This window comes from Furipterus horrens, unplaced genomic scaffold (assembly GCF_987537825.1).
Source record: "Furipterus horrens unplaced genomic scaffold, mFurHor1.1.pri manual_scaffold_6, whole genome shotgun sequence".
Taxonomy (NCBI): Eukaryota; Metazoa; Chordata; class Mammalia; order Chiroptera; family Furipteridae; genus Furipterus; species Furipterus horrens.
Window position 1 is genome coordinate 166,183,785 of NW_028327176.1, and position 23,363 is coordinate 166,207,147.

General features: G+C 36.4%; 1 protein-coding gene across 5 annotated transcripts in view; it reads left to right on the forward strand.

The window, feature by feature from the left end:
- The window catches only part of L3MBTL3 (L3MBTL histone methyl-lysine binding protein 3), a 105,636-nt gene that overhangs the window by 60,553 nt on the left and 21,720 nt on the right, over nucleotides 1-23,363 (forward strand). For all 5 annotated transcript variants that reach the window (XM_090279836.1, XM_090279839.1, XM_090279840.1 and 2 more), the window contains 5 exons: nucleotides 4,054-4,139; nucleotides 5,928-6,038; nucleotides 9,732-9,846; nucleotides 11,861-11,963; nucleotides 22,446-22,595. In XM_090279836.1, coding sequence (XP_090135962.1) covers nucleotides 4,054-4,139; nucleotides 5,928-6,038; nucleotides 9,732-9,846; nucleotides 11,861-11,963; nucleotides 22,446-22,595 — 565 coding nt within the window. The remainder of the gene's footprint in view (nucleotides 1-4,053; nucleotides 4,140-5,927; nucleotides 6,039-9,731; nucleotides 9,847-11,860; nucleotides 11,964-22,445; nucleotides 22,596-23,363) is intronic.

Genomic DNA, 23,363 nt, shown 5'->3' on the forward strand with positions numbered 1-23,363 from the left:
ACAGTCCCAATTTTTGTCGTCTTGGAAAAATTGGCAATTCTGTTTTAAAAGATCTTTCATTTCTCGAGTTGAAATTCATTTCTAGTTAGACTTTATATTAATACACATTTAAATATGTTGTGAATTGTTTAAGGCTTTGTTGAGTATAGGAAAATGGGTATATGGGACAGCATTTGATGGAGCCTGGACCATACATGTCAAGGTCAATTCTGTAAAAGCACAATGTTCACATTTAAGTGAGAACTTGAAGCTTCAGGTATTTCTTTTTCTAGATCAGTACTCATCATTCATTTTTCCTTTTTCTGTTGGGATTCCTGGTTCCAAAATAGATTTTGCAGTTTTGTCCAAGTGATACCTATCTGTTCTCTGAAGTTTTCAGATACTTCAGCTGTCTGCCTCCAGCCTGGTGCCTTCTCGGCTTATTTGTTCTCTCTTTGCCAGGCAACAGTATAACTGCTGATAAATAGTCTTGTTTTATGTCAGTTTGAGTTTATCTTCATGTGTTACAGAACAGATTCTGTGACTTCATCATAATGAAGACATTGAGTTTCTGAGCATCACTAATTAAGGTGCCATGACTGCTGCCGATATGACAAGACAGGGACATCAGCTAACAACACATCACTGGGCTATAGGTGGTTGCTTACGGATACTCATGTGAATAATGAAGGCTCCCATTATCACAGGGAAAGATGACTCCTAGATTCTAGAAGCTCTGGGGTGGATGTTGCCCGCAGCATGTAAGCAGCAGAGACTCAGCTTGGAGCTCAGATACTTGTCTCCTTCCATCCCAATAGCCAGTTTCATTTTCAAGCTTGTCCCCGGTCATTTATTACTGTATCACAGTTAGTGTCTGGACATTTACTGACTTGGGAACAACCATTCCTTGATCAGTGAGGGGAGTCCCTTCCTCTTTTTAAGGTTTCTCATATATTAAAGGACAAAAACCTCTGTCCTTTACTGATTTACAGAGCTGTTTTGAAGATGAAAGAGTATTTACATAAACCATAAAGTAGTAAAGCTAGGTATTAATAGTTTTATGGCCCAGGTGTGGTGCTGCCTGGAAGACTTCTAATCAGTTCTCCTGTGTCCTGTGACTTACGTAGTATCAGAAGCGGGTGAATAATAATCGCCACCATCATCTAAATTGCTGTGAGGATTCCTTTAGATTTCCCAATTTGATATCGATCTTATTTTTTCCTTACCACCTTTTCATCATAATCAGGGATCTGTTAAACAAGCAGAGAACCAGTGAACAGCAGATTCCTGGCTATGTCTTTGCAACACTGGGTTAAGTACCTGGGAAGGTGTGCTGTAAGGCATTGTTGCTGACTTCTTATGCGAGGCAAATGACCAACTCATCAGTCTCCTTTTGTGGGCTTGTATAATTCAGTAGAAAAGAAAATACATAGCTTTTTGACAAATTGAGAAAATACAGAATTGCATGTTGGACACATAACAATGTGAATATACTCAGTGCCACTAACTGTATATCTAAAAATGGTTAAAATGGTAAATTTTATGTGATGTATGTCACACACACACACACACTTTTTTAACCCTTCAGGATAATGGGACTGGTTTGCAGGGCCTCTGCTGACATCACTCTACTCTTTGGCTCCAAGACCAAACAGGTGTTCTTCCCCTGGTCCCTTTTTGCAATGGACAGATTCCTGGCTTGATGCCTGATACCCTGTCTGAAAAGAAGGGATCCTAATCACCTGGTCCCCCTAAGCAGCTGCTCTTCTGACACCCCTGAGCAGCCTTGTGTGTTCTGTCTAATCACGTAACATACGTACTGTTCTTTTTCTAAAATTAAAGTCTTCATTCCTTTTTAAATGATTTTTATTTTGAATTATCCAAGTTATCCTGTGAAGACGTACTTAAAAAAAAAAGTTTAGACTGAAGAAGAGATAACCACTGTTATCTCTCTTAATAGTTTAGGAGTTGGTCATTGTGTGTTTCCAGAAAAACGGTTTTGCCTCTGTGTCTGCACATAATGTTCGTGTGTGCACAGTCCGCTTTACTATTACTTAAATTGCACAAGATGTGGTCCTTAAAAATACGGTTTAAAATGTTTGCATGCACAGAAATGTTTGCATATTTACCCTAAAGCTTTTATTTTAAAACAATATTAAATATACAGAAAGCCTGTAGGAATCGGATGGAACTTATCCGTACCCTTGAACCATAGACCCATTTAACTTTGTCAGTTGTGCCAGTGATGTCACTTATAGCAAAAGGGTCAAGCATTGCACTCAGTTGCCATAGCCCTCTAGTCTTCCTCAATTAGGCTCTCCTTGACTTCATAATTTCGGAATGGTCAAGAATTACAGATTAGTCTGTTCATTTTGAAAAATGTTTCTTAATTTGGGTATGCTTGGTGATTTTTTGTAATTAGACTCAGGTTATGTGTTTTTGGCAGGAAATCACAGAAACAATGCTACGTTCTTTCAGGTGGTACATGATGTCAGTTTCTCTCATTACTGTTTGATTTTTACCATTAATTGATCAAGATGATGTTTTTTAGGCCTTTCCACCAGTGTAGTTTTTTTTCCTCTGTAATAAATATTTTATGGGAGATACTTTGAGATTGTGTAATTATCCTGTACTTCGTGTCTGTGTCGCTCACTAATTTTAGCATCTGTTGATATTTCTAATAATAATTATTATTTGATGTTTCTAGTACGAATTATTATTCTAAAGTTGCTAAAGGGTAGTTTCTCCTATTTTATTACTCCTCATACATAATGAATTGATATTTTTATGCAAATAATACCTTTCTCACCTTCCCATTTGCTCCTTTAATTTATTGATATCAGTGTGACCCATAGATTACTGATGTCATCAGTGGGTTAGAATTGATTACTAGCATTATTTTCATGTATGTATTTTCTCAGATGTGGCCAATGGGAGCCCCTTTAAGCTGGTTTCTATATCCTTTGACATGTTTTTATAATTTTTTTTTTTTTTGAGAACTTTCCGCTTTCTAGCATAGGCTTATCTTGTGCTTTCTCTGACCCAACCCTGAATTCGGCCATCTCCCAGTCTACGTGGTTCTTTTTACTAGAGAATGATATTTAGACAGTAAGGTCTAGACGCTGTATATGCTCACTGCGGTTGCAGTGTTGCTGCTTCCCACTTTGCAGTGGGCATAGGAAATATGTAAAAATATAAAAATTTATAGTAATTTTGTGTCATTTATACATATTAAAAACCATGAATATATACCATCAGCTCCAATTCATATTCAACACTTTTGAGTTTATTCTAGTTTTCCACTTTTCATAATTATACCTCACTTTTTAGTCAATGAGAAATCCAGCTTCTGTTATTTCTAATATATTTACTTTTTTTTCAGTCCCCTTTATGTAGTCAATTTTTCACCCTAATGGGCTACCATTAGTTCCTGTTCAAGCCTCCCAAATGGAATTTGGACTGTGAAGGAAGGAAAAAAGGCAGGAGGGAAGGATAGTTGCTTTGAGACATTGTGTTATATTTTGTCTTGTTTGATCTAACAATATGAGGATATATCTGGAATATTTCACATATTAGTAAATATAAATCTGTCTCATTCTTTTTAATAAATACTTTATATATACAATACACTTTTTTGCACATTTCTATATTGATGGTCAATTTAACTGGTTTTCACATTTTCACATTTACAAACAGTGGTGCAATGTCTTTATACACATATAGAAGAATTCCATAGATTATTAGAAGTAAAATTGCTAGATTAAAGGGTATTTATGTTTGTGTGTTAGTGTGTATTTGTGTCTTGTGATGTAATACTGTTCTTACCTGAGAAATTGTACCTGCACATTTTTTTAAAGTTTCATTTAAAAGTAAATACAGAAGTCATGATCAAGATGAAAGCAATTTCATTATTACATATAGTTCTGAATGTGTAACTAGTTTACAGTTATTGTGTGTAATACTAACATACCTTCTGACATTATAATGATAGCATTTTATAATATTTTAGGTCAGTTTGTGGTCCTCACTATCATTTTGGTTAAACCTGATAGGATTTACTTTTTTCTTTATTAGGTTATCCAAATGTGAAGCATTTTTCTTGGGATAAATACTTAGAAGAAACCAGTTCTTTACCTGCTCCTGCAAGAGCTTTCAAAGTGGTGAGAGAATATATTCTTCAATGTTTGATTAATTTGTGTTGGTGATAATATTCATTCTTTGAAATTTAAGAACAGAAAAAAGTAGTACCAGTGAACTAAAATAGGAATAGGAGGGAAACAGAAGACCACCAAAATGATATTTCTAATTTTTTATAATTTTGAAAGTCATATATGTTAGTGGGGTTTTTGTTGTTGACATTTAAGAAACACCTCCATTTTGAACTTTAAATCTTCTTGGAAAATAATTTTCTTCGAGTCAATGTGGAGTGAGTTGTCTGTATAGCAGATATTCTGAAAGACCAGTCAGGTCAGGACATTGTTTTCTAATGAAAATTACATTTAATAATTCCTTTGAATTTGTTGATGGCAGACCAGGATGCTATTTTTATTTTGTTGCTATAAGCATGTTTAATTACCAAAATACGAAGTCATCAGCTTTTGTAATAGTACCTTTCTAAACCTGGGTCATTGTTTCTTGCATATTAAGTTTGAAAGTAAATCTCATTTCTGTGTAAGGGAAGAATAAGAAATGAAATGTATTTTTAAATTTTTTTCCATCTCAAGCAACTTGCTTTATAATTTATATTTTCCATAAATTTAAAGGAAAAGAAAAATGTTAACAATTCAAGTATTTTTTACTGTGGCATATTCTATTATAAACATTTTTCTTTGAATGATTTTTTTGTATATAAATTTTTAGAATTTTTAATGATAGATTTAATTAGTATGAACCCAAATATAGAAAAATGAACATCAGGAATTTTTGAGAAAAACTTGTATTACATGAAAAAAGCCATATCAAAGAATATGGATGAGTCCATCTGATAGTAAATTCAGAATTTAAAAATGAATAATGTTTAGAGTTATGCCATAATTATGAGTTTTTATCTAACTCTCTAATTTTAACTTAGGCCAATATAAAGAAGAGCTGCATCACACTTTGTTTTGAACTGGATAAAATTACATCAAGATCAGTCTGTGTATGTGTAGTGTCACATTGATAACAGAGAGGAAACTAAGATTTCTCTAGTTTGACTTTTAATTGCCTTGTATTGATTATTTTGTAAATAAGTTTATGTTTTGTACATAAGTTTTACATTTAATTTTCAGAGCAACACTTCAATTACACCGATTTTACAGAAGAGGGATGTGAAGTTCAGAAAATTTAACATACTTGCCTAACATACATAATAATCACCTTGTCTTCTACTGTCTGTAGTTTTTTTCAGCCGTTTGTGGCTTTCTGCTGAGTATGGAGGTGTTAGTACTTACTCTCATTCCTGTTCTTACTAATGTGATTCTATCTTATATGTTTTGATCACTAATTTTCTTCTTTAAAAGATATCTTCTGCTTTTTGTTTTTATTCCTACCTTTAATCTTCATGTCTTAGTTATGCTGTTTTAGTGCTCTCTCTTTTTAAAAAGTTTTCATGCTTGTTGAGTTTTGCCAAGGTACCTACAACTAATGAGAAAAAACTAGCTTCCCTATGACTAATCACATAACTACAATATTTTGAATTTCATCTTAAGGTCTTTTGCTTTCTCTTTGCTCCTAAAGGCGAGGTGGCCAGGCTGTTTGTATTGCCTAAGGGTTTGGCCATGTGGTGCGGGATCATGTTTTTTTATCAGGAGGGTGAGGTCCAAAGCCACTCTTGGAACTTGAGAGTTTGAAAGTCTGGTTTTCTAAATGGCTTGTCTTTTTTAATTTTATTTTTTTAATTCTATTTTTGTGACTTAGAGCCCACCTTCTCTTCTAATCTCACTATATAAAATTTTCTGTTACGGCAGAAACCTCCACATGGATTCCAGAAAAAAATGAAGCTGGAGGTCGTAGACAAAAGAAATGCCATGTTTATTAGAGTGGCAACAGTTGCAGACACAGATGATCACCGAATAAAAGTAAGTTCCCTTTGCTGTGGTTTTGCCTTGCCTTTTGTTACGAGACATCTTAGATGGAAACTTCAGCAGATCTTTAATTTGTCAAGTCCTATAATTAAATTAGTAAAACCACAGGAGAATGCAAATTAAGTGGCTGTGCATCTTCGTAGTCAGTATTTACCCATTTTTTTCTTTAATATATGAAAGTTTTCTCTTTAATTATGACTGACTTTTAATATGTCATATCTACTTTCTCCAAACAGACTCAAAGTAGTAAGAATCAGTCATAATTAAGAGAAGACTTCTTAGGTAGATTATAGACATTTCCTTTAAATAGGAACTCTCCAGTAATATGCTCTTTTTTTTCCCCCCCCAAAAAATTGAAGGTTAATGTTATTTTATGGAGTATGTTAGATGTAGACTTTTCAGAAGAACATTCTGCCTTTTAATAAAGGACAAGAAAACAAATAATTTTTTACAAATAACATCAGTTTTTAGTTAGAGTTGGATTAATGAAAGTCAGGTACCTCTGCTAAAGTAAACAGATGTCCAGGAACATGGATTTGTTTTGTCATGTCTGAGAGGGATGAGGTGAAATGGAGCAGCGGCTCCAGGGGAGTAGTCAGACCTTCTCATCTCTGTTTCTGGTTTCACCATTAAATTCACTTGCAAACCAGAACAATATGCGTTCAGCTTGCTTCATAGCATCGGTTCTTATTTCTATTAGGAATAACATTAGTTGTAATCACAGCCATCTGTTAGAGTTACATGGTGTTTTACAGGATAACACTCGTGGTGTTAACCATGTGGGAGATTTATGATATTATCATTATTTTGTTGATGAGGCTGAGGCTCAGAAAGAGTATAAATGAATTCCTTATTGATTATTGGCAGTGGCAGAACTAGGCCAGTCCTAAACTGTAGAAATTTATGCACTTGAAAAAAAAATCACATTTTAACTATCTTTAGTGAGATAATATATAAGAAAGTAAGTTAGAAAATAACTACAAAATAGAAATTTTAACATTCAATTCACTATTTTGAACATATACTCCATATTTGAACATGATGGAAGGTCTCTGTTAACCTTTTCAAATGTGTTTTCTTGTTAAGTCATAAAGCCATCAGAATATTTTAGGTCCAGAAGTATTTGTTTTTTAAATCTAGACCAGTTACCAAAGAAATGTAGAATTAAGAAAACTCTTATTTTTATAAATCAAATGAGTCAGAATTGGAAAAAGTATGTGTTTTGGTTTGGGAGCATGGAAGAGCATTCTCACATAGTGGGTAGGAATGTAAAGTGTTGCAGCCCTTCTGAAGACCAGTGTGGTGATAAGCATCAAAAGTCCTAGATTGTTGTTTACCTTTTAGTGCAAGAATTTCAGACCTAGGAATTTATGTTAAGGGAATAACCAAAGAAAATATGAAAAGATAAAAACTGCAAGGAGAACATAGTAGTGTTATTTATAGTGTTTAATATAGTCAGCGTCATGGTAGACATGGGTAAAATAAGTTACTGTGTATGTATGTGATGCGAAATATTTTGGAAGAATATTTAATGTTGGCAAGTGAAAAATTCATGTTTTTATTTTTGATGTCTGGAATAGCTTTTTTTTAAAGAATACATATGTATACGCAGTTATGGAAATAAACATCAAAATAATGATAGAGCTTCTCTTAGGGTAGGAGGATTATAAATTATTAGTTTTTTATTTTTAATTATCTGGTTTCAGGAGTAAATGTTAACTTTTGTAATTTAAAAAAGGATTTCAGTTCTGTGGGTTTTGATTCTAGGATTAATTTCTAAGCTTGAGAAAGTGGATTCTTTCCAGTGGAGGTTATTTTGAGCCCATTTACATGTACTTTAACAACTCAACTGTGTACTCTTCCGTCATTAAATATACCATAATTTATTTACCCAGACTCCTGATGGTGGGCACTTTGGTTGTTTTTTTCTATAAGCAATGAGTTGAGTTATTAAGATCATCAATTCAAAGATGATGCATTTTCTAAGTGTTGATTGTGATTGCCAAATAACTGCAGAAATAGCTCACCAGTTAATGCTTTTATCAGTCATTCTATCAGAACACCCATTTATTCTCATACTCACCAGCTCCAGTAATCAGCAAAATGGAACATTTTTGGCAGGTTCAAAAGAAAAGAATTTCATCTTGTGGTTTTAATTTGTTTTTTGTTTGTTTGCTTTTTTAGTTTAAGTGAAATTGATTATCTTTTTATATGTTTACTAACTGTTTTCTTGTTTATGAATCATTTGTATGTATTTTACATCCTTCTATTGGGTTTTTATCTTTCTATATTGATATGTGATTTTTTAAATAAATTAAATGGAGTGCATTGTAATATGTGTAACAAATGTGTTTTGGGGTTTTTAGTAGGTCTTCCATCTTGCAATATTTTAAATTTTGGTGTTGTCAAATTGATCCGTCTTTGGTGTCTTGCTTATAAAGGCTATCCCACTCTTAAGATTACAAATACACTCACGCATTCTTCTAGGACATTTATTGTTCAGTTATGAATTCTTGAATTTTTTATCCATCTGGCATCTATTGTCTTACAAGGATTAGTAAGAGTTCATGGAACTTTAAAAGGAAACCTAGATGACAAACTTGATTTAAAAGTAAAATATTCAGGGTGGGGGCAAAAGTAGGTGTACAGTTGTTTGTATGGAAAGTACAAACGTTTAAACCTACTTTTTTACAACTTTAAACTTACTTTTGCCCCACCCTGTATATAGTCTGTCAGTATATCCTTACACACTAAAAGATAAAAAATATAATATACAGTATTTTCTCACTTATCGCGGGTATTACGTTCCAGCCCCCCCCCCACAAAATCGGAACCTTACATTTATTCTACACTCTTAAACCTACTTAACTTCAACAACATACGTATACAGTACTGCAAAATCCCGCGATATAGCGAAAAATCCGCAATAAATAATTAAATATAATACTTTAAAAAATCCCATGATACAGTGAGGCCACGATAAGTGAACCACGATATAGCGAGGGACTACTGTACTTAGAAAATAAGTAGCTGATTCTTAGTGACCATGCCTGAAAGACCAGCTACCCTTTTACCCTGGTGGCCAATGAAGATTGTAACCTTGACCACCCTGTAAAACCTTTTTGAGAGAGATTGTAATTATCTGTGAGGAAAATATATCTAAAAATGCATTTGATAGAGGGATATTTTGTAACTGGATATATTTATAGGGCATTAAAATTTTAAAGTCTTTTTTATCATAATCCTAGGAGACTTGACATTTATATAAAAGGCCCTCCTGCCTCTCCACTCTCCCTGCCGTCCTCCCTCCCTTCCTGATTTATGCATTGCTTCAGTAATATTTTTTGAGTGTTTGGTGTTGCTTCTATGAGGATGTTAAGTACTCAAGTTGCTTACTAGGAGACATATATAACATATCTGTAGAAGTATTGCCAAAAAAGTGCCTTTGGCAAGACATTAATTGATGGTTAGGAAAATTTGAACATAGCTCAAAAGGGCATATTTTCTCATAGTATGAATCAAGTAATTTAAATAATTGAAACCATTTATTTGGTATTAAATATACTGTATAAGTTAGAAGAGAATGAAAATGGTTATGGTGAGCAGAACTTGTGCTATAGGAATCTTTAGACCTGAATTGCTTATTTTTTTAAATTTTTTATTTTTTATTTTTTTGTTATTTCTCAGGTTCACTTTGATGGCTGGAGTAATGGCTATGATTACTGGGTAGATGCAGATTCTCCTGATATTCACCCCGTGGGCTGGTGTTCAAAAACTGGGCATCCTCTTCAGCCTCCTTTGAGTAAGTGCACAAGGCTAACAAAAAATGTTTCCATTTTCTTGTGTAATGCTTAATATTTTCTTTCCTCTGGCCCTTCCTTTTTCTACTATGCATTTCTTTTCTGTGTACTCCTTTTCCCTCTTAGTACATTTTTAATTACCTGGTAGCAAAAAAATATTTAGTAACTGCCATGACGAAGTAACCGCTTAAGCTAATGCCAACCTGGTAGCAAAAAATATTTAAAGAAAAAGTTTAATGCCTGAAAAAGTAAAGTGTGTCTGGGCATTCTTTTACTTTTATCTCTTAAGTTGGCATCACCTTTTAAAATTAGTACATTAGTACTGAATTTTTGGAAGGCAATTTGTCAGACTATCAAAATTTAATGTATCATTGTCGATACATAGTTTTGCAAAATGTTACCATTGGGAGAAACTGAACAAAATATGTAAGGGTCTCCCTCTGTATTATTATTTATGACTGCATGTGAATCTACAATTACCTCAATAAACATTTCAGTTAAATTTAGTTTTTTTTAAAGAGGTACACCAAGAACTTGACATACCACAATCTCATTTTGGGAAGGAAATACACACATTGTAGGGAAAAAAATGTAGGAAATACAATAAATTATTACCAGATTTTAAAAGTATTTAGTGTGCCTTCTTCATCTATTGGCTTCACTTCTGGATATCATGTATGAGCTGCATAAAGGCTTGCATAAAATTGCACAGACATGGTATTGATTACAGTAGGTTTAATGTAACAAAACTTGGAAACAAAAATTGCTTAAATAAATTGTGGTGCACTCAGTTATAGACACTATGCAACAGTCATAAAGAGTATTACTATTGAGGTGGAAAAATTTATAGGATGTGGTCTTTAACTTAAAGACCAAAGAAGAATGTTTCAGAATAGTACACATCTATGTTGTTCCTTTTATGTGGAAAGATAAAATTAAAAACTTGATAAATATATCTGATACATTAGATATAAGAACAACTTCTAGGAGGCCACATTTTAACTAAGTGTCAGGACAAGGGAGGGTGTGAAATGTGGAGGGAGGTGATATAGTTTGAATGGGATCTGTAATTATTCTGTTGTCTCCAGTGTAGTATTTGAAGTTTACACAGTATGAGATTCATATTAGGCTGCCCCAAAAGTCTTATTAATTTTTTCCATAAAATAAGAGACACATTTTTTTTTCACCAGTAACTTTTATTGATTGGGTTATTTTGAATATATCAGCTATCTCCCACATGCTATAACATCAATGTCTTGATTTGATCGCTATCAACTTCAGCTGGTTAAAGCATCATCCAGTGAGAAATCTCCAGCATGAAACTTCACAAACCACTTTTGGCATGTTCAGTCAGTCATAGCACCTTCTCCATACGCTGCACAAATTTTTTTTTCATTTCAGTTGCATCTTTACTGTTCTTGAAATAATAAAGCATAATATGCTGAAAATGTTTATTTTCTTCCATCTTCAGTATTAAAATGGCTACACAAAAATACACCCATTTTGATTAGTTATTTTTTTAGTGCACACTGATATGACTTCTGTCAAAATACAATATAACAAAATTATTTCAAATGAAGTTAAAGCTAGCAAAGCACTACTTGAGCCATCTTTCAGAAAAATAACAAATAAACTTTTTGGCCAACCCAATATATAAATTTGATAAGTACTTGAAAAAAAAATGTTTAGAATCTTCTCGTTAATTCAGATTAGGCACTCAGAATTTGTGACATTTTGAAAAGGCTAGATCAAAGTTTACTATTTCACTGTTGTTGAAGTAAGATTAAATAATGTAAACATAGTCATTGGGAAGCACTTGTAGGGGCAGACTTCTAAACTGTTTTTAATTTTATAGTATCTACTTCTTTTTGTTGTTGTTTATATATATTGATTCAAAATTGGATTTTAGGCATTTTTCCCCTATTCTAATCACAGACATCTGACTCTTAAAACTTCCTAGTTAACTTTATACCCATTATTTCTTTATTTTTATTATTTATTTTTTCCATTTCATAGGCCCCTTAGAATTAATGGAAGCTTCAGAACATGGTGGATGCTCAACCCCAGGATGTAAAGGGATTGGTCATTTTAAGAGAGCAAGACACCTGGGCCCTCATAGGTATGTGGTACTGTGGCTCGCATGGGGATTCCTTACATGTCAGGTAGAGGATGTCTCACATATACAAGATAATGGTGTTCATGTATACTGAATAGGTGTGAACTAATTTTCTTTTTTTTTTAATGTTTAAAAATCTATTATATATTTTTTCCATTTCTAATCCCCTTATACTCCTCTTCCCCTAGCAACCACCACCCTGTTGTCCATGCCCATGAGTCCTTTTTCCTCTTTGCTCAGTCCCTCCGCCCCCAACCTCTCCTTCTACTAGCTGTCATCTGCTCTCCGTCTGTGAGCCTGTCCCCATTTTCCTTGTTAGTTCAGTTTGTTCACTAGATTCCACATATGAGTGAAATCATATGTTATTTGTCTTTCTCTGACTGGCTTATTTCACTTAGCATAATGTTCTCTAGGTCCATCCATACAGTTTTAAAGGCTAATATTTTCTTCATTTTTACAGTCGAGGAGTATTCCATTGTGTAAATGCCCTGTGGTTGTTTTATCCACTCATTTACTGATGGACACTTGGGCTGCTTCCACATCTTGGTGATTGTAAATAACGCTGCAGTGAACATAGGGGTGCTTATATTCTTTCGAATTAATGTTTTGGGTTCTTTCAGATATGTTCCCAGAAGTGAGATAGCTGGGTCAAAAGGCAGATCCATTTTTAATTTTTTTGAGGTATCTCCATACTGCTTCCCACAGTGGCTGCACCAGTCTGCAAATGCCAACAGTGCAAAAGGGTTCCCCTTTCTCCACATCCTCACCAGCACTTGTTGTTTGTATTGATGATAGCCATTCTGAGTGGTATGAGGTGCTCATTGTGGTTTTGATTAGCATTTCTCTGATGATTAGTGATGTTGAGCATCTTTTCATGTATCTACTGGCTATCTGTCCTCTTTGGAGAAGTATCTATTCAGGTCATTTGCCCATTTTTTAATTGGATGTTTTGTGTTTTTTTTTTTGGTATTGAGTTGTATAAGTTCTTTATAAATTTTGGGTATTAACACTTTATCAGATGTATTGGCGAATGTGTCTCCCATTCTGTGGGTTGTCTTTTTATTATGTTGGTGTTTTCCTTTGCTGTGCAAAAACTATTTAGTTTGATGTAGTACCATTTGTTTATTTTTTCTTTTGTTTCCCTTGCCTGGGGAGATATATCCAATAAAATATTGCTATGAGCAATGTCCAAGATTTTGCTGCCTTTGTTTTCTTCTATGATTTTTATGGTTTGGGGTCTAACATTTAAGTCTTTGATCCATTTTGAATTAATTCTTGTGTGTGGCGTAAGAAGGTGGTCTACTTTCATTTTTCTGCACATATCTGTCCGATTTCCCAACACCATTTATTGAGTAGACTGTCTTTAGCCCATTGTATGTGCTTGCTTCCTCTGTCAAGTATTAATTGACTGTAAAGATGTGAGTTTATTTTTGGGCACTCTATTCTATTTTGTCCCATTGATCTATGTGTCTGTTTTTATGTCAGTACCATGCTGTTTTGCTTACTTATGGCCTTATGGTTTGATATCAGATAGTGTGATTCCTCCGACTTCCTTCTTTCTCAGGATCGCTGTTGCTATGTGGAGCCTTTTGTGGTTCCATATACATTTTTTGAAACACTTGTTCTAGTTCTGTGAAATACATACATCATTGGAATCTTGATAGGACTTATGTTGAACCTATAGATTGCTTTGGGTAGTGTGGACATTTTAATGATGTTAATTCAGATTCATAGGAAATGTAGTTACCATGGTGATCCTGAAAAAAAATGAGTATATCTATAGTTAAATCTTCCTAGTAGAAAATGTATTCACGGTTTAAAAAGATTTACTCTATTTTTCTTTTTTTGGCAATGTGACTAGTATAGACAGCTTCTGTAAGAGTTATTTTGGGTTGACTATTTATAATGAGAAGAGGGCAGGTCCTGCTGGAAATATTTGTTTGGTAGAATATTGCATGATTTGGTGACTCAAGGATTTGAATACAGAAAACTGATATTGTTGTAGATTAGCAAAGATTACAAAACACACAAATAGAGTCAAATATGAGAATTTGTTGATCAAAAAGTATTTTTCAGCATTTTTCTCTTACCTCTAAGTAACTTGAAAAATAAACCAAATTTATACATTTGAAATTTGATGTATTATTTAGGCAATTTGACGGTCTTCTCAATTTTTTAAATTTTTTACTGAAATACTGAAAAATTACTGTGACTTAAGTGGGTTTTTTAAGGAACAAACTCATTATCTATTTCAGCACATATTTAAATAACCTTTCAGTGCACGTGTTCTAGCTACATGCTAATTGGATTGCCCAGTAAGAAACATGATTCCTTGTTTATCTAGATTGTGCAGGTTGAGAATCTAGGTCTTTAAAATATCTAATGGTTGCACTGCCTGCTCCTCTGAGAGTTAATAGGAATTGTAAAATTGCGTGATTATTTTCACCTTTATTTAGTTTCCTCTTTCTCTCATTGCTACAGCCTCTCTACAATGCCACTTATCTTCCTTTTGCAACACTCCTCCTGAGTTATTTTTTTTATTAGGTTCGGCATGTTCTAGACTAAAAAGTCTGAGCAAGGAAAGGATGATGATTCCATTTGCAAATATCCTTTTAAAAATCACTTTTGTTTGCATCCTTGAAATCCAAAAGTTGTATGATTAATTTACTGAGTTAAAAATACTGCATTTTAGAGGTTATTTAGTATTGCTAACTCTAGGCAACTGGATTATTTTCAGATTATGTAAGTCTAAATGCCAGAAATAACTCATTAGCATGCTGACTTGCCATTAGATATTTATAAATTCTTTTGCTCAGTAAATATTCTGAGCAGCAGTTTTTCCCCCCCTAATAACTAACACACTTTGAGCATTAATTTACTCTGTGAGGTATTTCACTAATTGTTTTACGTGTATCGGATAACCTTCCAATGACCCTGTAATATAAAACTGTTATTTACTCCACATTTTTTAAGAGGCCGCTGTTGCACTTGAAGGTGTACTGTCTTGCCTAAAGGGAGCTGGGAATAAATAGCAGCCGGTCTAACTCAGGGGTCTGTGCTCTTGGCTGCTTCCTTCTCACTGCTTGGCAGGGCACTGCTCCGTGAATTAGTTCCAGGTCTGGCCTTCAGGTATCTCATGGACTAATGGAGCTGTATATGAGCTGTACCTAATTTACTTAGAATATAAACACAAAATGGTAACCAAATATTGATACTTGGGTAGATGCACCTATGAATGAAAAGAAATTTTAAGTATGGGGGAGTACAGACATTATATGGTTGAGCTGCAGGTGAAATTTTTTTTTAAGTAATTTTTTTTTGTCTTCTGGGAAGAAGAAAACCCATCTTATGGCAATGTCCATAATTTAGGAGTGCTTCTGGTCTGAGCCGAGAGTTTCGCCTGTCAAGGTCTGTGGTGGCAGGCCCATCCCATCCCCCATGACCCTGGCCATCCTCAGGACTGCCTATCCCCAAGTGCACCATGGACCTCTGACGGTCCCTCAGCTGGGACACACACACACACACACCTCCTTCACAAAGTTTCAGTGATTGTCTTTGAAATTTTTCTTCAGAGATTCAGTGTTGTATTTGCTGAAATCCAGTAACAATGATCATGGAAGGTTGACGGACAAATGTGCCATCACGGCCAGGCAGTCTTTCCATGTAACTGGAACCATAATAGAGCATAACTCATTTTTTTGAACCGAGAGAGAAGGAAGTGGACCTTATGGCTTAAAAGACGTGGATTGATAAAGAAGCTGTGGTTAGGGCGTAACTAGTAGCTCCGGGCAGATGTGTGACGAGAGCCTCACGGAGGAGCATGCGGTTCAGATGTCCTCAGCCCCTTCTACCAGCTTTTCTTAGTCTCCCTGACTCTCATCTCCTACGTACGTCACTCAGAGCTCTTTCTCTGGCAGGATATTAATCCTTAACAGGCGCAGACTGTTTTCCATTTCATTAGTAGACTTGTAGAGTAGCTGCTGCATCATGGATATTCTTTGAAAGGTTCATTTCACGGGCACTTATTTTTGTCTTTGCTGAGAATGCTGTGTTTAAGAAAATGTAATGAGAAAATTCTCTTTGGATTAATTTACAGAGAAACCGCATAAATCAAACATGCATTCTTTGCTTAGGTAACAAGGAAAGTTTCTCTTTTAGCAAGAATAACTAATTTTACAAACATGTAAGTAAAGGCCTAGCTTTTGTTGTTAGCTTCCCTGAAAATTATGAGTTGTGTTTGATCTAAGAAGTGTTAGAAATAGAACATGTATCTCAATAAACAAATTTGAGAGTGTGGTATTTCTAAATGTTGAAATCTGAGTGATCAGTAAGTGAGCTGGATATGGATATGGTATTTTCCTCTCCAGGCGCATTCAGTAGCCAGATTGCCTAATTCTCTCTCTCCAGCAAGGGAGTGTCGATACTGGTTGTGTCATCGTGGATTTTGTTGCTGATTCATTCATTTGGTCTACTGAGAGGTCAAAGAATTGGAGGAGTTTAAAGGAGTCCTAAAGTTATCTAAAAGTACACATTCTACTACATATGTAGTGCCTTCAGAAGTAAACCTTCCCATGTAGGATTTGATCTTGGAGAAATTAAGAAAAGAAAAAAATAGTATTTTCTACAATCTCTGAAATATATTTATCGAGTCCATGAAAAGTTTTAAAATTAGTAACTCTGGACACACACTTGCAAATTATGAACATTATGTTAGTTCAGTGTTCATTCATTGAACACTTGAGTGCCTACCTTGTGCTAGATTAGGTGACAGACAGCACAGAGGACAGGGCCCCTGTTCCTAAAGGCGTGAAGGGCAGTGGCACTCTGAGAGAAGCATCGCCTTTCCCTGAGGAGAGCAGGGAGCCTTCATAAGTGTGGTGTATTGCGGAGTTTTTCATGCTGCTGTTTATATTTGCTGATACTCTCTTACACGAAGGGGTTGTTATTCTCCTTCCGTTTTTTAACTAAAAAGATAGGTAAGATGTATTGAAGACTTCCTATGTTCCAGGCACTACTTTAGGATTTACACATGTTATCTCATTTGATCCTCACACCCACTTATGAAGTGGGCACAGTTCTAATCCCTGTTTTACAGATAAGGAAACAGGCTTAGCGTGGTTAGGTGTGTGCCCATATCAGACAGTGGCAGAACCAAGTCTCAACCCAGGCTTGCGTGGCACTGAAGTTTCTGCTCCTAACTGCTTGGCTCCCGCTCACAGTTCAGTGGCCTGAAAGGTAGTCTGCCTCCTGTGTTTTACAGGTTTTATAGGACAGAGTGTAAGAAGGGTGTTGTGAGAACTTAGGAAATGGAAGTATTGCCCAATAGTTTAAATAAATGATTTTACAATTGAAAAGATCTTAAAGGTGGCTTTGGGGAGCAGTGAACAAGGCATTCCTTTTACCTTTCCTAATAAGCTGGACCGGTCTTGCCTAGGAAAAGCTGCCTCTAGAGGACCCAGAGGCACAAGTATTTGTATGTATAGCTGGTAGGGAATTATTTGCTCATAGAACAGGGTGCATGCTAATGAAGTGCTTACAGTATAGAGCTTTGAAACCTCTTGTGAATATATGCAATCTGAGGAGCTGTGTAACAGTAAAGGGTAGTATGTATCTGTGCACATGTCAGTATCCATGACTAAATACACATGTGTGTGATGAGACACACATGACTTATATTTTGTCACTAGAAGCTTAGTACATGAGAAACTAGAAATGATTAAAGCCTAATGAGAACTCACTCTTTCCACAGAAGTTTGATCAGCACTGATGAGTTTATAAAGTTACTAACTTTTAAAACTATGGGAAGAAGTTGACACAGAGAGGTAAAGTATTAGCTCCTTACATATTAGCTGTAGGACAGCAGCATCTTGCTGGGAGACAGTATTGAGATGGATTTTATTGTCATGGATTAAAGATACAGAAAGTCTTCTACATTGCAAGGTTCTATTAACTGGTACAGTGTGATGGTTAGGTGACATCCAGAGTTCACAGTCCCACTCTACCAAGAACTAAGTGAGCGACACTGATCAAGTTCCCTTCTTAAAGCTTCTGATTCTACATCTTTGAAATGAGCATTGGAATAGGAGCAACCTCCCAGCTCCATGAGGATTAAATGAGGCAACACAAGTAGAACACTTAGCCAGGGTCATGTGTTCAGTCCATGGTAATTATTATCATTCTCATCTTACAGATGAGAAACAGTCTCAGCATTTGTGCTTGCTCACTGCTAAGGAGCGGATAAAACAGCAGGTTCCTGAGCTCCGTCTAGGGTATTGCCCACCCCCTGTACACATTCCATCCCTTGAGTACCTTTCGTTTGCCTTTGTGGTATCCCCCTGCTTTTTTTTTACCGCCTCCCCTCTCTACACACAGCGAGTATAAGAATGGGGGGTCCAAAACCCACTTGACTTGCTTTGGCGTTCAGAAGAACAGGGTGGCTCCCTTGGGAGGTCATCCTGACCCGTCAGTAACTCCCTGGCTGGAGGGCTGTGAGTGTCTCCTCTACTTCAGGTAGAGAGTTTGAAAATCCTCTAAGGAGGATATTGAGGCACTAAGTCTCCTTCTGGCCTGCAGTCTTGCCTCTCTCTAAACTGTCCACATTTACATGTGGCGATCTAAAGAGACACCTTCTTCCTTTGCTTAGTCAACAGATAGAAGAGGGGCTATGCTAGTGTGCAGCCTGGGACCTAGCCCTTTTCAAACCCCGTGAGTGTTCCCAGTGTGGGAGTGGTGAGCGGGGTCAGGAACAGGAATCTCATTTTCTTTATTTTCTACATAGTCAATAAAATTCCAAAGTAAGTTACAGTTATTCAGTAATTGTAAAGCCAGATGTTGAACAGTGAGTAAAACATATAATGGTTGCAATATTCGAGAGATAGCAGCATCCTGTCAGATGAAACCAAAATATTATATTTGGATTTTTTCCTGCTGTCAAAAATTGCAGCTAGACAAATTTGCAAAAGAAATACACAGTATGAGGAGAAAAGAATAGAATAGAGTCAAAGATGACTATGACCTGAGGCTTGGTTTTAATACATTTCTTTGTCAGAAACAGAATCAAGATCAAAGGGAGGAACTAATGGTATTTTTGTCCTTTATGGAGTGGGGCAGGGAGTTCGTTGCCAATGATGAACTTGGTTTCAAACACTGTTTATTTTGAGGCAACACTAGGACATTTGTATTTTGCCTGAAATCAAGACAAATGACATGGGGCTCCATCTCCCCCAGGGGAGCCACTGCTCCTCAGACCTGTGGCAGTTTCCGTGTGGACAGAGGACCTAGATGCAGCCAAGCACAAGCTGCCATGTGGGCCTCCGTCCTGAGGAGTGATGTGCAGACAGGGCAGACATTGTGTTGGCAGCCTCTTTGGAACTGAGTGGGGAGGACATGCACGTGGCTGAGAGACTGAGAAGCGTGGGCATGCGCTGTACCCCCAGCGGAAGCACCGGTGTGGACCGTTTGAGAGGGAGGCCTTTTGCTGGACCCTGCTGCCCGCCCAAGCCTGATGGTCCAGCCTTCCTCTGGAGCTGCCTCATGCTCTTACAGCAAGTTCATTTCTACACAAGCTAGGCAGAACTGGTTTTTGTCACTGAGATCTGTGAATACTGATCAATACAAATGTCCCATGGGAAAGCTCTTGAAGCATTTGAAGGGTTATTGTTCAAAGGAGTCATTGTGGTTGGAGATGCATTTTCCTTCACATTATTACTAAGTGAAATGAGCATCTGTCAGGCTGTTTCATGTAGCTCTGCTTCTGTCGCGGGGTGGGGGGGCGGGGGAGGACTGGATGAAAGATGGCGAAGGGATTAGCCAAAGAACATTTTTCACAACCCATGGACATGGACAACGATATGGGGATTTACTGAGCAGGGGAGCAGACAGGGCTGGGTGGACGTGGGCAAAAGGAGAAAAAGCGGGGACAACTGTAATAGAATAAACAATAAAAATAAAGAAACCTGAATAACATGAATAAGGTAGTATGTTCATTTAGCTGAACTACTTCACCAGTATGTTACTGTGGAGAAGCAATGTCTCTACTTAGTTATCTGATAAGAGTTCCACAATTCCCAATGTCCCAAGATTTACATCCCTCTTACTCATTCTTATCGTGGTGTAAAGGGCATTCCTATTACCTCTGAGTCCTTCAAGCCAAAAACCTAAAGGCCATTCTTAAATCCTTTCTTTATATCATTCCCCAGAGCCTGTCTATCTCTAAGTCCCCTGGGAGGGATGCGAAAAGTACTATGACCGTCCTCTTCACTCTATTTAAACCCCCCAAATCCAGGTCATCGTCGTCATATCTTTACTATTAAGTAATGTCTCTTGCTTCAGTTCTGTCCCCTTGAAAGCTCTCCAGAAGCATCTTGGGTGATCGTTTTAAATTGTAACTCAAACCGTATTATCTCCTTATTTGAAGGCCCTCCAGTGACTTCAGAGCAACCCTAAACTGAATGTAATGAACTCGTGACTGTGGCACATCAGGCCCTGCAAATACTTTTGCTGCCTCTGTCCCCTGTATCTCCCTCCCCTGCTCACTTCCCTCTGGCCTAGCTGGGCTTGTTCTCCTTCACATGCCAGCCTTCCCCTGCATTTCCACTGCTCTCCCCGTTTCCTGGAGTGCTCTTCCCTGGGCTGGCAGTGGTCTTCTTCCTGACCAGAGGGCACTGCTCCAGCGCTGCTGCTTCAGGGAGGCCCTTCCTTATCACCCCTCACAGCCCCAGTTCTCTCCCGTGGCATCGGTCACTTTGTGAAGTTGTCTGATTTATTTATTTGTGTAATTGTGTATTACCTGTGTCACCCTAGAACACTGGCTTCCTGAAAGCAGAGATCTTGTCTTTTTGTTTTCAACTATGTTTCCGGTGTCTGAAAAGGCAGTTAGCACATAATAGATACTTTTTAAAATACTGGTTGAACAAATGAATGAAATAATTAAAGACTGAAATTACCTAACCATTTCAAGCCTTAGTTTGTCACATGAAAAGCCTTTTGTAGGCTGTTGTGCAGATTAAGTAAACTACTTCATGTAAAGCACTTAGCACTGTGCTCCGTACATAGTAAGTGCTTCATACATGTTACCAGTTGTTTTTGTTATTGTTATGGTAACATTTTATACATTTATGTCAACACATGATCACATGTTATTAACTTCTTTTGTATAGATACCAATGTAGAGTAGCATGTAGTTAAAGAAAATAAAGAATACATTTTTGCTTTCAAGATATGTGTGATACATTCTATAGGCTATGATCAGAATCACTCGGGAGCATTTTCAGACCCTTCCTTTCTTCTCTTAAGAGAATAGATCAAATGTACTGTTTAAAAATTTTCCCTGGGTGATTATCAACATTCCTGCTATCACCTAAACTGAGGGAAAGATTATGTACAACACTAATATAATTTATCTAAAATACAAACTATTTCCAGACTTAAGGCAGCTTCCTAAAAACAGAGACGCAAGATCGGCAGTTAGGTGAGGGGGCTGATCGTGTTTTGATAATACAGATGTTTCCAGTTCTTCTGGACCCAGGAAAGCTGAGGCCAGGCATAGAAGTGTACTGACTTAATGTCCATTCAACAATTAGTAACCTGAATTTTCTTTGCTTGGATAATAGGAGTGATCCCCAAATGGGACCTGAGAAACCAGCCAGTGGTCACTCATGGAAGTGAGCTAGATGGGACATTATCCACATTGACCTCCATTCCTTTTTCATATTAGGGACAGGATCAGCTAGAGATGGATATGTATTTTCTAGGATACCAGGTGCGCTTCCAGACCTGGAGACAGCAATGTGGAGGAAACTCCTTCCTTTTAAGGGAAGCAGCTGTTGTAAAGAAAATTAAACAGTGTGTGACGACTCTGGGCCGAGATGATCACGTTAGGAAGCAGATGCTCTCTGTGCACCTATGCCTGAATCTTCTCTGTCCCATCTCTATCACCAGCCCTCCTGGAATGTCTTGAGTATTTCTATCTTTAGGCCGATTGTTCCAAGGAACAGACAGGCCCTGCCCTTGGACAACACAGAGGGAATCCTACGGTGACTATTACTCAATTCCAAGGCTTGTATCAGATTGCTGTTAAAAATCTAATACAAAGGCATTTTCTATCAAAATTATTTAAATTATTTTTAATTAAATGTATTGGGTTGACATTGGTTAATAACTACATGTTTCAGATGTGTAATTCTACAATATGTCATTTGTATATTGCATTGTGTGCACATCACCCAAAGTCTAGGTCCTATTGTCACCAAGTATTTGACCTCCTTTACCTTCTTCATCCTTCCCCAGTCCCCCAAATGAGCAAACAAAATAAATTATGTTGTAAAGATAAATATTTCATGCTACTAAATCATATGTATACACATATATAAATATATTTAACTTGCTCAGTTAAGTTTTGGAATTTTTTGTCCTGTAACCTGTCTTTTTAACTGAAAGAAGTGTTTTCTAATGAGAATGTTCTTTTCTTTTTCTTTTAATACTTAGTGCTGCCAACTGTCCATATTCAGAAATCAATTTAGGCAAAGACCGCATTTTCCCAGACCGCTTAAGTGGGGAGATGCGTCCGGCTAGTCCATCATTTCCGAGAAGTAAAAGAACAGATACAAATGAAATCTCTTCATCTCCTGAAAACAGGTAATTTAAGTGATAATATTAACGTTGTTTATAAGTACTCTGGTAGAAAGAGATTTTCTGCCTTTATTTTTCTCACTTTATAGTTTACACTGAAATATTTTAAAGAAATCATGAAATTCCAACATAAATATTTCATTATGCATACATAAAAAAACATTTTTCAAAATAACAGATTTGGTTTACTTTTTTATTTTAAACATCTTTGCTATAATTTATATATTTTTTCATTTTCAAAGTAAATACATTTGTTAATTACTGATTTTTTAAAACTGGATTTAAGAATGAAATAGGGAGCTGTGCAAAGCTCTGAGAACAGTGACTAATAAGTTATAAGCCTTCAGTAAATGTTAGTTTTTATTAGTGTGGTTGCATTGTTTCACAGTCTCTTTATTTCTGAGGAGCAGAAGAAAGGCTGGCCTGTTTCTTTGCTGTTCCTAGGTTAAACTTTGAATAGAGTACTCAGAGAAGATGATTCTGATATATCAGATTGCCTTCTGGCTTCTTGTTCCATAAGCACCACTCACATGCTTGTAATTTCCCACTCAGGATATAATATATTTTCTTTGCATCATTCTAAATAATCTACTACAGTTTGGTTGTCACACCCCAGTGGGCTTTTCTTCTTCTTCTTTTTTTTTTTTTTTTTTTTGGTGCACTTTGACACAGTAAGAGACACTTTGCACCACCAGAAGCCAACTCTGGAGCAAAGATCTGATTGCAGGTGGCTTACTTGGGAGGTGAGGAATGCGTTTATAGCAGCAGAGTGAG